General features: G+C 37.1%; 1 protein-coding gene across 1 annotated transcript; it reads right to left on the bottom strand.

Annotated features, from left to right (window-relative positions):
- Positions 1–6,676: 6,676 nt before the first annotated feature.
- On the bottom strand, positions 6,677–13,157 carry scn4bb (sodium channel, voltage-gated, type IV, beta b). Its single transcript, XM_066662342.1, has 5 exons — positions 13,032–13,157; positions 8,105–8,268; positions 7,410–7,632; positions 6,932–7,061; positions 6,677–6,794 (listed from the first exon to the last, which is right to left on the bottom strand). Exons 1-5 carry the CDS (start codon positions 13,102–13,104, stop codon positions 6,698–6,700), a joined length of 687 nt encoding a protein of 228 aa, XP_066518439.1. The 5' UTR covers positions 13,105–13,157; the 3' UTR covers positions 6,677–6,697.
- Between the last annotated feature and the right edge of the window lie 3,662 nt (positions 13,158–16,819).

A 16,819-nucleotide genomic window follows, 5' to 3' on the forward strand; every position in this document is an offset into this window, starting at 1 on the left:
TGTGTGATAAAACTAATCCTTGGTTATTTGTTTGTGTGTGCACCTTTCTTGTATAGAATTGTTACTTCTAGTTCAGATTCAATTTCGGAGCCAAAAACCTACAGCGGGTCAATGAGCATAATTAATTAATAATAGTTAATTCTAGCTAATTCTGCTATATAATATGTAAAGTCATCTAACATGATGACCTACTTGTCCAAGCTAAAATTGGACAGGTAAAGACACTACATATTATTTAATGGCTCCCAAACATGGAGCTTAACAAAATTAATTAAATAATTAATTATTAATCAAATAATAATTAATTATCACTGACTTGTAGTATTTATGCCGCCGCAACGTGGGGCATAATTATTTTCACTACACCCGTGTTGTGGTGTTTCATAGGAAAGGTTTGTGGAGTCAAAGCACTGTACTTTATCAAATAGGATTTAAAATAGAAAAAAAAATGTATTCGTCAGCTACACAACTAAATTATAAAATTAATTATAATTGAATAAAATGGTAGGAGAATTAAAAAAATAACTTTTTAAAACAAAATAAACAAAGAAATCAACAGAACAAAGTCATTTGTTATCCAAAACTTTATTCCATATAATTTTTTTCTTTTTACAGTAAATAAAGAATCTTGTTCATAGGCATGACATTACAGATTAAGAGCCAGAACTGGAGGCTGCACATTCACTTAAGGCGACAGGAGGGGACCAACCATGTCTACAGCAAAACATATTACCTTTTATGTGTGTGTTGTTGGTTTACATTCATTTATATCAACTGTGTGGAAGCCGAGAAGAATGTGGAGTCTGTATCTGTGCTAGTACTAATGTTTATTTAGAAAAATGTAATAATATTCATTCTTATTTAGAGCTTCACCTAAATATGCTAACATGGCTAGTCAGCAAGCTGAAGCTTTTAGCAATTTTTGACTTCTGAGGCAAAAAGGCAAAAAAAAAAAAAAACTCAACTGGGAATACTTGGAAAGTTAGTAGATGTTTTAAAATTTTTCGTTGAATATCAAAAATCTGCTCTAAATAACCATTTCTCTACTTTTAAATGTTTTTAAATGTCTGCTTTAGATTTATAAACCTAAGCACACAGTAGACCGTAATATGGGCTACAATTTCTCTATTTTATAAATGCTTGATTTACCCCATAGCATATTAGCTTATTGCTAATACTGGCTCATAGAGGTTCAGAACTTTTTTCTGTCTCACACTCAAGGTCAGAACAGACTCAGTCTAAATGTGAGCTCCTATTTATCTTTTCATGTGTATAACAGGGCATTGCTTATATCCTCAAAGTTTTATTATTGGTTTGCAAAGTCAGCATTGTGATGTACTTCTAAGAAGCTCTAATTGGGTCAAACACTGTGCCCTACCACTGGACCATAAGCTAATTTCATGTAATAGGCTAATTTTTAGTATATTTTTGGAACTGTAAATCCTCATTTCAGAATATCTCCACACACATCAGCAACATTCAAATCCTTAAGTGTTCACTCAATTTACACACAATTTGTCAGTGAAATACAATCATTTCAAGGCAAATAATCAAATGATTGATGGTAGAAGCTCCTCTGCAGTTTTTGGAAATTCTCGCAAAGTAAAGATGTCTTCTACTTGGCATTTATCACCTCTAGCCTTGATAGTTTGCATAGTTCTGAACCTGAACAAAGGTATTTAAGCCAAGCTCTGAAGAACTTTTGAGGACTTCTGTTATATAAAATCCAGATCATTGCTCATAATCATAATAATCAGTGGGGGTAGAATTAGACAACTGATATACTTAACTAATTTTTTTTTGAGAATATTTGTTTTCAATAGCTTTGTAAGGTTCCTCAATTATACACTATACAATGTAATGTATATATGTATATCTATCTATATCTATCTATCTATCTATCTATCTATCTATCTATCTATCTATCTATATGTGAGTATTTATTTAAGCTACTTTACTCAAATCAGACCTTATTAATAGCTAGATAAATACGGACATATTTAAAGTCTCCAGAAAGTGGAATGAATACTTCAGTTCTGAAACTGTCTGATTGCCCTAAATGCCAGGATGTTGAGCCCTTGAATCCACCATTATAGATAAACAGCCAATAAGCAGCTGATTCAGCTGATGTGTGTTGTTGAACTCTTTACATGCCCATCAGTTTCTTACACAACATTAAGCAATTCTGACATATTACAAACAACCAGAAATCAAATGAAATACAGTTTAAGGCAAAATAATGAATTCCTCCCCACAGTGCAGACAATAATTTAAAAAAATATGCAGTTCATCACTCATACAGCTCACATAAAATACACTTGAACATCAGGTTTATATACAATGTGCAATAATATATATATATAATAGTAGCTTCACTATTTTATGGAGCATCCGAGGTGATAGATTTGTTTTAGAACAATGTAAACTGCTTTCATGTGTCTCAGATTTCCATTTGCCAAAATATTATTACAGATACACAATGTCTTTCAATATTTCAAGTCAGGTTATTATTTCACACATAAAGTATAATTTCTACCCTCTTCTCAATCACACTGACAATTTCACAGGCCTACACATTCTTCCTAGAGGTATATTGAACTGCATTTCCTAAAATGCATTTGGTTCAAAGCTACAGTACTGTAGGTTATTGCTAAAATGTTGTCACAGTATGAGCTTATTCTGGAGGCCACATTTGTTTAACATTTGAGAACCGACACCTCCCCTTAACTAGAGCAGACCAAACCAGATAAAAGTTATATGTCTAAAAACTCTCAGATCAATAAAGTCAAGACTAAATTAAAGTGCTGGAGTTGATTACATTTCATCTAAAATAGCATTTTAACACTTTTCTGAAATCAGAAGGCATGAAAGACATTAATGGCTAAGAACCAACTAACACTGAAGCATGTTAAAAGAAATCCCTGAAATTATTTAGATTTTAGGTTAGAAGTATTTGTTGTTCTGAAGTGAGCTCAGTAAGAAAGAGTGATTTCAGAGCAAGCAATTTGCCATAACGATATTTCCTCTGTCACTGTAACTGCATTCAAACACTATGTTAATTGTGGTTGCCTATTATAATGGGCTGGCAGAGGCAACATGCAAAAATGTTTACCTTTACTTTAATTAGCAAATACCAAATAACTGTGTACTCCCTGCGTAGTATACTATTTAGGAAATGAAATAGTTTCTCAGGGAGAAGGGATTCATTTGAAATTCAGGTCTAGTCCACATGTAGACGGGTCTTTTAAAAAAATAGGTGATTTTCTTACTTGTTTTTAAAATCATCCTCTTCACACAAGCACTGTTTTTAAAATATCTGTGTCCACATAAAAACATACAAACAAGGGTTTTCAACAGTATGCCAAAACTAGCAGGTGACAATATATCATTAACCAGAAAGCCATGCTGTCCAATCTGAAACCTTATGAAAACAGCACTAATTTTGTAGCGCCTGCTGTGCACATAATGGTTTACACTACAAGCTCATAACTCAGTTTCTCCCATCTGCTTAACAACACTGAATATCTTAAGAGTTTCTTAATATCCAATAAGTCAGAAGCACACATTGCTACATTTAAAAAAATACCCGTGTACATGTGAACAAAGCCACTGATGTATATTTTGGCTATAGATACATGTGTACATGTAAACAAATGTAGTGGGTTTACTGGGGCATGGTAATTGGCTAATGGAGCATTACACCACCAAACATCCCTATTGTCCCTGTCTTGACTTTCCTTAATCCTAACTAACTTAATGTATAACCTTAATTCTCTCCTTATGAAGCTCCAGACTTGGGTGCAGTAACATTAAAAAAGATTTTTAACATTTGAAAGATTTCCTTCTGAATCTCAAGATGTATAAGGATTGTAAATTTCTATTTCAAATTATTATTACAAATTTTACTATTCCCATGCCATTCTCAGTTAAACTCTGCAAATGTTATGGCCCTCTTTACTTGGCTTTGTTCCTTAAAGGCAGAACCACTGCAATGCTCTTGAAATGGATCCCTGCCAAGAGTCTACAGAAACTGCATTGGGTCCAGACTGAACTGTCACAATCTTGCTGAGAGAGCAAAGGAGAATCAGCTCTCTGCCTCCATCACTGCACCAGTGAATATAAAGCACACAACTTAAAAGGTAGAATTGATTTTAAAATCCGGATGTTGACAGTATAATGAGGCTCCATTGTCCCAGGACAGCCTTGCATACTTGCTTACATCCAACAATCTGCTTTAACCACAAGTGCCCTTAAAAAGTTATACGGTAATGCTGACACTAGGAACTAGTATCATGGATATGGATTAGATCTCGTCTTAGACTGAGGCACAACATCAATCATCTTTCACCAATAAAAATAAAACTTAATCTAGGTTTATAATGTGGCTCAGGGAAACCAGACATAAATGCAATCAACAGTTCTTTAATATAATTCTATATGTTTGTATCTCTGTATATACTATTTTGGAGATATTGTCTGTTAGTTATTTGTAATAAGTTTGAATTTAATATCACTTAAGTGGTGGATCTCTGTGCTTAGTTGTATAAAATCTTTGCTAACGTTTACAAGTTAATCATTCCATTGTTAAAACATTTCATCTTGTGGTCCAAAAACAAAGATGTATGAATTGTTCTTGACCATAAACAGACATTAAACTGACCCTGGGAAGTGTGGAAGTGCAGTGCTATTATAAACTGGTCTCATGCCTACTTGTGTTATAGTCACGTTAAATAGAAGACTGCATTCACAAATCTTTGTTATATTACATGACAGTATCATAATTATTCACTCATGGGAAAAATGTAGGGGTCACTAGTATTAACTAGTATTAAAATGTCACAGTATGATTTACATATTGTAGTTTGTTATTCCAACACAAGTTAGATGTAGACTAATTTATTAATTCATTACATTTGTTGTACCTTAGCTAATGTTAACATTCTGAGCAGCCTAATTGACACTCATTCCCATAAGTGCAAAGTAAGACAACTGGAAAGGATGTTGCTGTAGCCTTTATTAGCTTTGTTAGTTCAGCAATTAAAAAATTAGCTAGGCTAAAGTATCTTAATTTTCTGAAGAATATTTAAGAAGATGATGATATAGATGCCATGAAGGTCACAAAACACAGGGAAAGCAATGATTTCAAGGCTGTGTATGTTAATATCCAATGAGTAAAAAATTGTGATACTGTTGCATTATATAACAAAGATATGTGACAATGCCATGAATTGCACGCTCCTATTTATGTTACTATATCACAAACAGGAGTGAGATTTCAGAATTGATAGCAAATGTTCAAGTGTTAATCTGGACAAAAATTAAATGACAACTTTTTTTTTGTTTTGTTTTTTGTTTGTTTGTTTGTTTTTTTGTTAGTAAGCCTCTGCTGACATCATGCTAATGGGACTAACGTGTGCTTATTGCCTGAATTGCGTTTGCATCAAGTCGAGTGTTTGAAGATACATTCAGTGAGGTGATTACAAAAGACACTTCATTTTTAGCTGTGTATAGTATTCTGTATAAAAACAGTATATGTTCTACTCTTACAGTAAGCATTTCTAAAACTTCAGCTGTTAGCATGCTAACAATGCATCGCTTAATAAGTAGAAGCAGCATTTTCAGAGTTTCATTCAGGGTTTAGGTTGTTTTTCTACAGGAAACTGGTTTCTAGGGATTGTCAAGTATTCATTCAGCAACTTATTATATATATATATATATATATATATATATATATATATATATATATATATATATATGTGTGTGTGTGTGTGAGTGTGTGTGTGTGTGGGTTTATATTTTTTCCATTTTTGCAGACCTTTTCGATTTGCATTATATTGTTTTGTATTTGCTTAGTCTTCCCCACCAGTAGGTGGTGATAGAAGCGTTTACAGGCACCTGTGTTTCATCTCAAGCAAAAAAAAAAAAATATATATATATATATATATATATATATATATATAAGATTTATCCTGAGCTGGACTCAAAATTGTTTTACCATGAGCCTAGAGATACAGCTAAAAGTGAACACACATACATTATTAGTTCTTCTGCTTAATGCAAGGTTCATATGAACCGAGTTATTATTTCTGAAAATATCAGCCCATAACTCCTGAACTAACAAACAAACAAACAAAATTTGTGTTGGTATTGACATCTTTTTAAAATTCTCTTTGCCTAATATTTAGTTCATTTGGCAATGTTTGAGTCCAGCTCAGTCACGTTTATCCATGTCACAAGCATCATTTGACTAAAATAGATATAGATATATTTTTTTTTATCAGATTTTATATCTTTTTCTTCATGTCCACTAAAACAGTCCGATTTTGGCATTTTTAAATGTTGATAAATGTGAGTGTGCAGGAGATGAAAGCATGTGTAAATATGCGCATAAAAATAAATAAGGCCTGTCCAGTTTATTCACATCTCTGCTTACAAACAGAATAAATTGATAACATGAGGATTAAAAATAGAATAGAAAATCATCCGCTAACACAACGTCATTGGAGCTCAGGATGCTTGGAGGAGAACACTAACTACTCAGTTCTGTTAGCTAAAAGATATCATGAATAATAGCTTGCATGAATAATAAATATGGAAATTAATTTTTTTTTTTTTTTTTTTTGTAAACAGAGATGTGAAATTTAAGTGTGGCACAGCATGGAGTCTGATGAGTGTGTGTGTGTGTATTATACTAATCTCATGCTTTCTTTGGTGTGGCTTTAGGTGTAGTCTTGGTGCCTGACAGACCATTCTCTGTGTTGTCAATCCCTGAGGACGAGACAAGGCACTCCTTACTGTGAGGTAGACAGAAGGGAGAGAGAGAGAGAGAGAGAGAGAGAGAGAGAGAGAGAAAGAAAGAGAACACTTATATCATCGGCCTATTTTGCCAGAACTGCAGAGTCAGATAGATATGTAAATACTTTAATCTCACTTTTTCTCTTCTAGTTTGGCGAGGACGAAGAGGGTGAAGTTCTTGAGCAGCATGAAGATGACCAGCAGAGCAATGAACCCTCCCACACATGACACTATGATGATGGTCAGGGTGTTGTCCACCACCCTCACTGGGGGGAGAGAGAGAGAGAGAGAGAGAGAGAGAGAGAGAGAGAGAGAGAGAGAGAGAGAGAGAGAGAGAGAGAGAAAGAGATGTGTTTACTGTGCATATATGGCAGAAGCAAAAGACAAATACATAGAAATCTAGGAAATAAGAAAGAAAGGACAGAAGGAGAAAGAGAAACGGAAGAAAAGAAAAAGGAAAAAAGAGAAGAAAATGCAAAATGAAAGCACAAACTGGGAAAAAATGAGCAAAGGACAAGCAGCAAAATAAAAAATACATAAATAAATATAAACTTTTACATAACTGTAGTGTTGTTATTCAGTGAAATCGTTCTGACCAGGCCCCTGTGACTCACATTCATCCACTACGTACAGAGTAAAGATGGCGCTATGGTTTTTGCCCTTCTCTTTGGGGTTTTTTCCAAAGCAGGTGTATTCTCCTGCATCTTCAAACGTCACATTCCAGATCATCATGGACAAGTTGTTGGTTTTACTTAAGCCCACAAAATCCACACGGTCTCGGTAGATGACCGTATTCACCGGGTCCACATTGTCAGTAGGAATTGTGCCATCGATTACCTGCTTAGACAAGGCAGCAGTTAGAAAGAAAACACTGGGACATGGTCACATACATTGCTGTTAAAGATTACAGAGTGAAGCATTGAGAAAGAAGCCTGTATTACTAAGCAGTTATTCACATATTACTTCACTTCTCTTCAGTCCCATATTTTTTACAGGGCACTTATACAACTGGATTTGTCACAAAATAGTTTTACAGAACAACAGAAAATATACTAAAGGAACCAATATTAACCAATTTAAATAAATTAAATTAATAAGTTTATAAATTAACCAATTTAAAAACCTGAGAAGAAACAAGGCACAACAACAGTGAGAACACACAAATTTATAAAAACATCATAAGACACCAAGACTCAAAAGAGCAACTGAGTGGAACAAGGATTCAAAAGCAGAGCCTGTCCTTTGCTGGTCAACTGGCAAGAAAAATGATAACATGTAAATAAAGAGTTATGGATTTACCGAGACTGACCTTCTGCATGGTGCCGTTATTGTTGAATTCCCATTTGAAATATAGATCTTTGATTCCAATGCAGCTGACGTAGGTGCACAGCACCAAAACATCACTTCCATTGACTGCCTCTACAAACGGGATCTTACCTGTGGACATCTCCAGTGCCCAAACTCCAGACACAGCTGTGAGTAAGAGAGAGAGAGAATTATTTATTTTATTTTGGTTTTCTTGCTTAATTCAACATGCTCCATTTTGAAAACAAATTTCAACTATGAATGAAGCAAAACTCTTTTCTAATTGGTACACTAGAGACTCAAGACTAAGAAGAGAGTCATATCCCGAAGACTTGACACAGAGATTCTGGTCTCATTCTTACATCCCAGTAATGCTGTAATGCAGTAATTTTTTCACTGTCGCAGACAAATTTCCAACATCTGAATAATATCACATGAGTCTTGCTAGAGTTGCAGCACACTCCTGTTGCCTTGATTGTTTGGTGTGAAGTGGTCAGGAGAGTTGTCTTAACTTTAGATTTCATCTCTTTGGCAGTCTGATAAAATCAAGTGTCAAATATTACCACAAGTTTTTAGTCTGTGATTATTGCACCGCAAGATTCACAGTATTTTCATTCACATGTATTTCATATACAGTGACTGATCGTCTTTAGATGTCTTGGTGTTAGACTCTGTTGGTGTTAGTTAGTCTTTTTTGAGTCTTTTCAAAGTCTTCTTTTATATTGTTAGCATGAGTCAACACTTTGGACTTTCCTTAGACTCACACTTCACAGCTGTGGAAACACAGGAATGAACTTGGACTTTAAACCTAAGAGTTGAGAACTGACTCACATCACAGAGACACAAAATCTGAACCTGGCTCAGACTCTAAAGACCCAAGATGATGGTTCAAAGCTCTACCTGGACCCACACCCCAGAGAACACTGGTAACTGAATCAGAAACTTAACTCAGACTCACTACCCAGAGTTTCAAGACTAGGACTTGACTTAGGACTTGATCCACATGCCCCTACTGTTTTATACTAGACTCGGAAAAAAAAAAAGATTTAATTCATACATGAAAATAAAAGGTAAAGCCACATAAACATACCTTTCACCATATAACCTAGCAAGTGCACACATTACAAAGAACTATCACTGTGTTGTTCCACTTAATGCTCTTCAATGTTCAGCCTTTATATTTTTTCTCTCACTTTTCTCTCCCTTTCTTTCTCTCCTTCTTGCCCCTCCCTCACTCTCTTGCAGCAATGATGCTGCAAAAAAAAAACTCATTCACAAAAAGAGCCTCACTGCTGCTCTTTCTCTCTCTCTGCAGTCTGAAAGGACATTGATTACTTCAAGTTCCATCTGCAGGGCTCTAACTCCATTAGAGTTATGAAGTGTTAAAGTACTAAACAATGGTAATACTGCCCTAAGATTACAATTTTTAAGCTGTAAATGGGATCCCTGATTCTTACAGACATTTCAGCCTCATGGTGGTGTACATAGGTTTGGGCAGTATGACTTTACGTGTCGTTATTCTGATAAATTACATCAAAAGTTTAATGACAGGCACAAGAGACAGTGCCGCTGTCAAACAGCTCCAGGGGCCTGGAGGTTGTGGGTTCGAGCCCCGCTCCGGGTGACTGTCTGTGAGGAGTTTGGTGTGTTCTCCCACAAAGAGTTTGGTTGCATCCCACAGTCCACAAACACACGTTGGTAGGTGGATGGGCGACTCAAAAGTGTCCCTAGAGGTGAATGTGAGAGTGAATATGTGAGTGTGTGTCACCCTGCGAAGGACTGGTACCCCCACCAGGGTGTATTCCTGCCTTGCACACAATGACTCTGGGTAGGCTCCGGACCCAACGTGACCCTGAACTGGATAAGCGCTTACAGAAAATAAATGATTAATTTACTTTTTGTGTCAAATCATGTATAGTGATGTCTTGTATAAATATTGTGATAATTTATTTTCACTGTATCACATACCAGACTTAACATGGTTTCAATATGAAAATGCACCGCTGTCACAAAACATACATCAAAATGAAAACACCCACATGCTACATTATACAAACCAGTGCAAACTCAAGCACATTTATTATGCCTATTTATTTTTACATTTACCAAATTCAGAAAGCATGTAAGTGTTATGGAATGACTAAAGTTTGTGCTGTGCTCTGATGCTGTAGTTACTGTAACATGGCCAAGTAAAGTGTTCCACCCCTTTTGGTGTTCCCTGGAAACAACACCTCTGTTGTGTTTTCTCTCACTTCTTTTGTGTGGTAGCCTCAGCCACAGACACTCTGCCCACTGAAAGTGTCTGAAATTTTGAGTGCACAAACCTGGCCTCACTGTCAGGATTCTGCCAGTTGCATTCTGATTTGTTTTCTGTACATCCGCGTATATGCACTTCCATGTATCTTTTTGTACTGGTATTAGTCCAAAGTTAATTGCCTCCTTCTACATGTTATGTCAAAATAGCAGACTTGTGATTGGTCCTTTTGCCTGTCAGTAAGATTTCCTGCTGTAGAGGCAGTTGTTGGCCACATTAAATGGTGAAAGGCATCAGACTCTCCCTAGATAGTTTCGGAATATTCAGCACATTTGTAAAACGTTGCCTCTTCTGTTATTTCGGTAAATATACTTTGTGATTGTGCAGTGCTTTGGCTTTTTTGGGTTTTCTCGGCCACCGTTTATAGTTGTGCATGTCCAGTTTGGTCACTTAATCTGCATTTTCTTTTTCATAAAAATGTTATGATGCTTTGTCATCATTTTGACCATGCAGTAGCCTTAGGATTTTTGGTCTTTAAAATTTTATAACAGATTTCTTGAATCATATTTAAATATTAATGAGCTAATTTAATTCATGCACACATCAGCATTCAGAGCACCATGTAAAGTAGCTGTGAACAAGAGTCATAATGAAATCTAAATGCAGAAAAAAGCAGGTCACTGGCTTATAACAATAAACTGCCAGAGGATTTGAACCCTGGTGGGGTCAACTCAGTGCACAGCTCTGTTCTACACATCTGGTAGGTCCTGAAGAGAGAGAGAGGAAGAATCTTTTCTTCCACAGAAAGGTCCTGAAGAGGCTGTAATTTCATACAGCAGGTCAGGAACTTTGATATTCCCTGTATCAGCACTGTTGATAGAATGAGTTTGAGAAAAAAAATTTTCTTAATGGAATTTTAATGAATGAGAGATACTGAAGAAGATAAGTGTTTCCTTTTACATAACCTAGAGCTAACAGTGTCAGTAATCTGAGGTCCGGTATATAATAATACAACACATTCATAATTCTAAGGCTACTTCTTGAGGCTGCAGAGACCGTACAGAAAAATATGGGGTCAAGGAAGAAGTACACAGGGCTCATAGTTATGTAAAAGGAAACATAATTGATTCAATCCCATAGGGCTCAGTAGAGGAGCAAATATCACGTGTAAGATTCAGCAGACCTCTGAATATTTTTAATAATAATACCAGTAACATGAGGTTGAGTGCTCATATTGATTAGTTCAGGATCACAACACCACTGCGACTCAGCCTTGTGGGATTGGATGAAGCTTTATAACTCATGAAAACAGATTTAGAGGCTTTATACACCTCTACCTGTTTCTAGGCATTGAGCTTGGCGACCTTAGGCTCAGGTGCAGCTGCAGTCATCCTAGGACAGAACCTCTGGACATATGTTGTGTGTGTTGGACCATCTTACGAAGCAGGGTCACCTGCCCCCAGCAACTGGAGCTGAGGTGCACCTGCCCCGCACTGAAGTCACATGGCCAGTTGGTCGTCTGGCATTAAGTGTAAGAGCAAGGCAAGATGAGCAGGTGTGAAAGTGCTGCGTTTACACAGCTGTTGGAATCATCAGGCCTCTGCCTCATCGGCTCTGATGATGACCACCCTCAATGACCTGGACCCTTCTTTCGGGTGATACTTTATACCCAGAGTTCCGCCTGGACACTGTGTACTGGGCATCAATCACAAACAAGCTCGGGTTTCCCAGCACTTCCGCACAGGGGATACACACACAGCCACTGAGCCAAGGAGCTCGACCCCAGGATGTGGTGTAGAGCTGATCTTGCAGCTGAACAGCGTCAAAAATCCAGGCCAGACGTTCTAAAATCCCAAAGAAAGCTGCATCCAAGACCAAGAAATCAAGCTCTGTAAGCATGAGCATGGTCATTTATTAGCGGAAGTTGGTAAACCCAGCATTTCTGTATTTAACCACACTTTTAACATTTTAAATCCATATATAATAACTTTATTGCTTTTCTGGAAATTTTCCTCAGCTCTGGGTCTCTCTCCAATAAAAGCTCTGAGATCCAAAAAGCTATCTCCATATTAGAGCTGGAAGATTTGGCCAAAATTTATATCTCAGTGTATTTCTTAATTTCGGTCAATACGATATAATTCCAAAACTAATATATGAACAATGAACAATAAAATAGTCACAGAAAACCTGCCAAGATCTGAAAGCAACATGAAATCACCATTAAACAACAACTTCTTGGCTTTGTCAATAGTAATATTTTTGCACTAACTTTAAAATCGAATGGAATGGACTGATGGCAGCGCCCTGTAATGACGTTCAATCAGTGACAGATGGTGTAAATATATATTGAAATATTTAAAACATGAAACATTTTATATTGCGATATACTTTGATATTGAATTATTCTCCAGCCCTAATCCATACTAAGAAAGAATAAATGAATGATCATTTCCTAGACCTCCAAAGCGCTTTACATTTTTAGGACATTAGTGATTCACCTCAACCTCCACCCATCCACCCGCAGCATTTTGAACCAGTCCCTTCTCCACAGATCAGCCAAGCCAAAAGTGACTGCAGTGACATCTCTATGAGTTTTTGTTTAGTTTTAAAATCTTCTCACTCGTTTTGGCCCGAATTTAAGAATTGAGAAGAGAAGAGAAAAGAGAAGGGAACTTACTGAAGATGATGATCAATAGAAAGCAGGTGCAGCGTAATTCTAGCAGAAACTTTCGTCCTGGTTGTGTTTCCATCTCTCCGTCTCTGTCCTATTACTTCAGACACAAAGATCCGCTCTGTCTCTACTTCTTCGCTCCTCCAGTATTCTCTCTCTCCACTTTGGCTGAGGTTTGGTTTAGAACCAGATTAATAAATCACTCTTTCAGATGACCCAGCTGAGGGCTGTTTGGCTAAGAATACTGACTGACCCTTCAGATCTTTCCAGCTCCTTCTCACTCAAAGTTCCGTCTGGCCCAAAGTTCTGTCTGGCTCAGTGCTCCCTTTGGTTGGATATTCCATATATGCAGAGGGTTCGTCTGGCTCAAAGTTCTGTCTGGTGTCTGATGTAATCAACAAAGGAAAGAAATCAAAAGTGTGTAAAAATCAAGAGAAAGATACAGTGTAATATCTCATGTCTGAGTCAGATGTATCGGCTGACTATTCCAGGAGTTTTGTGCTTCGTGTCATGGTATTGACACTCCCAATTTCTAGGATGACCAATGCAGTGCGTTGGTATTTCACTGCTTCAGAAGACAGGATTAAAACCTGGAACACTTTGACTACTGACCCACTCCTCTTCCAATCCTCATTGCTCACTAGCAACTCCACACAGAATCAAAGTATTTCCCACACAGGACACTCTCCTTATTTTGATAACGGGGTTATATTATGTTTATGTTTATATTATGTTTGATTATACTGATTAAAGTATCATTCAGTGTGTATGGTCACTAGGGCACCTGCAGGGGTCACTAAATTTGGACTAAACTAAACTTTGGGTACTGCAGTTTATATCAATCCCAACACTCAGCGAGGAACTGCAGGTGAAATGCAGAAATACACACACACATAAAAATTCTGGCTGATCTGCTCACCCAGAGACTATCTCAGAGAGGCTGGAGATATCTAAACCTGACAGGACCGTGGTGTAAAAAGGGAATGAAATGATGCATGCGGTAATGTTAATGTAAACCAAGTAAATGTTTCATTACTATTCCTGAAGAAAACAAACAGTTCAACTAAGTGACCTCTGAAATGGAAAGAAAGAGAATTATATGGCTGTTTTTAAGGTTAATACCTGAATAATCCTAAAATAATAAGCCTTCAATATAAAGAGTGGATGTTTATAAACTGAATGCACCAAACAAGGGAAATCACAGTCTTTGTGTGTGTGTGTGTGTGTGTGTGTGTATGTGTGTGTGCGTGTGTGTGTGTGTGTGCATGTCTGTCCTACCTCCTCTGTTGCGCAGGTAACTCTGTGTGTGTCCGATAGGGAGAATTCCAGAGGGCAATACAGTCCAACGTGTCCACAGGATACACACAATAATACACTCTCTTTCTATTTGTGTGTGTGCATGTGTGATATGTTCTGGTCCTGATGCTGCTCCAACTATATCTTCACTCACAGAACACACACACTCTCCATCCTGGGACAGCCCACAGACTCCTCTCTCTCGTTCTCTCACTGCAGACGACTGACTCTCTCTCGCTCTCTCTCTCCCCCTCTCTGCTGAAAAGAATCTGGCTCTGGCTCAACTTTTCTTGGGCTGCTGACTTTGTCCCCCTGTCTCTTTCTCCTCCGCCCTCCCTCCCTCACTTTCTACCTACCTACCTTTCACTCTTTCTCTCTCTTCTTCTGACAGAAACAAAGATGAAAAGAAGAATCATGTGAACTCAGTTACTGCTCATTTTCAAATTGTCTCTAACACGTTGTCATTGGAGAGCTCAACACACTTGGAGGAGATGGCTAACTGCCCAGTTCTGTTAACAGATTCACACTGGACAATAGGCGTGCTGAATTTCCCAAAGGTCAGTATACAGGGGTCCAGAATTGTTGATATCTTTGGGGCTTTTTTGTTTTCCAGGCAATTATAAATCAAAAACTGAGAGTTGTGTTCTGATGTTTGGCTGGAAACTGCCCCAAATCCAGAACACACCCAAATCTGAGTGTGTCAGTGCATGTGTTAGAGTGTGCATGTTTAAATGTGGTGGTAACTTTCAACTCATTTCCTGTGATTGACAGAGCTGTTTTTTAGGACTGCACACAGACACACACACACACACACACACATCAGTGTCCATTTCTCTGCTCTCAGGACGGTCATTTGACTCTGTAAATGTGTGTGAAGGTCACACCCTGAAATACTGTACATATGACAGCAGTGTATAACACACAGCACCATATGATACTTTCAGAAAATTTATGTGTGTGTTTGTTTCACACATTTTTAAGACAACAAATCCTGACTATTTAAAGTGTATTCGATTATTTAGTATATCGTTTAGGTTCCTGGGGTTAAAAGAAGTGCCAGGTTTATAATTTAAACATAAAATGTATAACATTACTTATACATGCATTTATATATTATTAAAGTATAAATATTCTTGCATATGAAATAGATATGGGACACATATGTGTATGCGTATATATGGGTCTATATATAAAGACTAGATCTCAGCATCACTGAATATGCCTGGGAATGCTCGGATCATCAGAAGCAACTTCTAAGACTGAACTTTGGTGGTGTGTAAAGTGGACTTTTAGTTTGTTTTTATAGATGACAGAAATTAAATCAATGAATGTGGTTTGTTTACAGGGCTGGGGGTAAATGTGCAGACAAGAGCTGAGTTGTTAGTTGTTGCACCCTAGCTATTCTGGATTTGGTTATTCCTTTTTTCTGTCTGTGCCCATTTCAGTTGCATTTAAGCAGTAATTGTGTGACATAGCCACATCCCATGTGTTGTTTTCTTTTCTAAAGACCCTTGGCTACTCAAACATGTAGTCACTTGAGGTTTAAATGCTAATTGATATTTGATATTAGAAATCTTGAAATTGGCCATGTTTTGACCAAAATTTCATCAAGTATCTATTGTGCTTTTCATATTTTTCAATTCAATTTTTCAAATCATATTCTCACATCAGAAATCATTTCAGGAATTGTTAGACTAGGGTGTCTGTAAGTTAAAAACATAAGCATTTTTGATGATAATTTATCACATGGCATATTACTGTGACAAAATAAATGAGTAGCATCAGACAGACTTATTTTTCTTGATTTTCTCAGCTCTAGGATCCATGAACAAACTATGACAGTCACAGCAGGCCCAGCCTTTGAGCATTTTGCTCAGGGCCAATATGGACAATATCCCAACTAATAAAAACAGTTTTGGTACACTGGATATTTACTTAGCTGCTTAGCAACGATTATTATTATCATTGTTATTATTATTAGAATCTTTCCAAAATATGATGAAATAAACATTTGTTCATTTAGAATATAGTCAATGAAAAGATATTTAAGCTTTTCAATTTATATTTGGTGATCTATACATTCATTCATTCATTATCTGTAACCACTTATCCAGTTCAGGGTCGCGGTGGGTCCAGAGCCTACCTGGAATCATTGGGCTCAAGACGGGAATACACCCTGGAGGGGGCGCCAGTCCTTCACAGGGCAACACACACACACATTTACGGACACTTTTGAGTTGCCAATCCATCTACCAACGTGTGGTATTTTTTTTGGACTGTGGGAGGAAACCAGAGGAAACCCACACAGAAACGGGGAGAACATAAACTCCTCACAGACAGGCACCCGGAGCGGGAATCGAACCCACAACCTCCAGGCCCCTGGAGCTGTGTGACTATGACACTACCTGCTGCGCCACTGTTCTGCTTATTCGGTGATTTAATGAATCATACAAATATATTAGAAATACTATAAATAAATAATAGTAGTAGAAATAAAG

Source organism: Hoplias malabaricus, chromosome 2, assembly GCF_029633855.1.
Source record: "Hoplias malabaricus isolate fHopMal1 chromosome 2, fHopMal1.hap1, whole genome shotgun sequence".
NCBI classification, from domain to species: domain Eukaryota; kingdom Metazoa; phylum Chordata; class Actinopteri; order Characiformes; family Erythrinidae; genus Hoplias; species Hoplias malabaricus.

What these genes read in the sequence shown, in the direction of transcription:
- scn4bb (XM_066662342.1), bottom strand. Translation starts at nt 13,104, where the DNA reads ATGGAAACACAACCAGGACGAAAGTTTCTGCTAGAATTACGCTGCACC. An exon ending in TCTATTGATCATCATCTTCA is followed by an intron (nt 8,269 to 13,031) that starts GTAAGTTCCCTT and finishes TCTTACTCACAG; the next exon opens with CTGTGTCTGGAGTTTGGGCA. An exon ending in GCCAAACTAGAAGAGAAAAA is followed by an intron (nt 6,795 to 6,931) that starts GTGAGATTAAAG and finishes TCTACCTCACAG; the next exon opens with TAAGGAGTGCCTTGTCTCGT.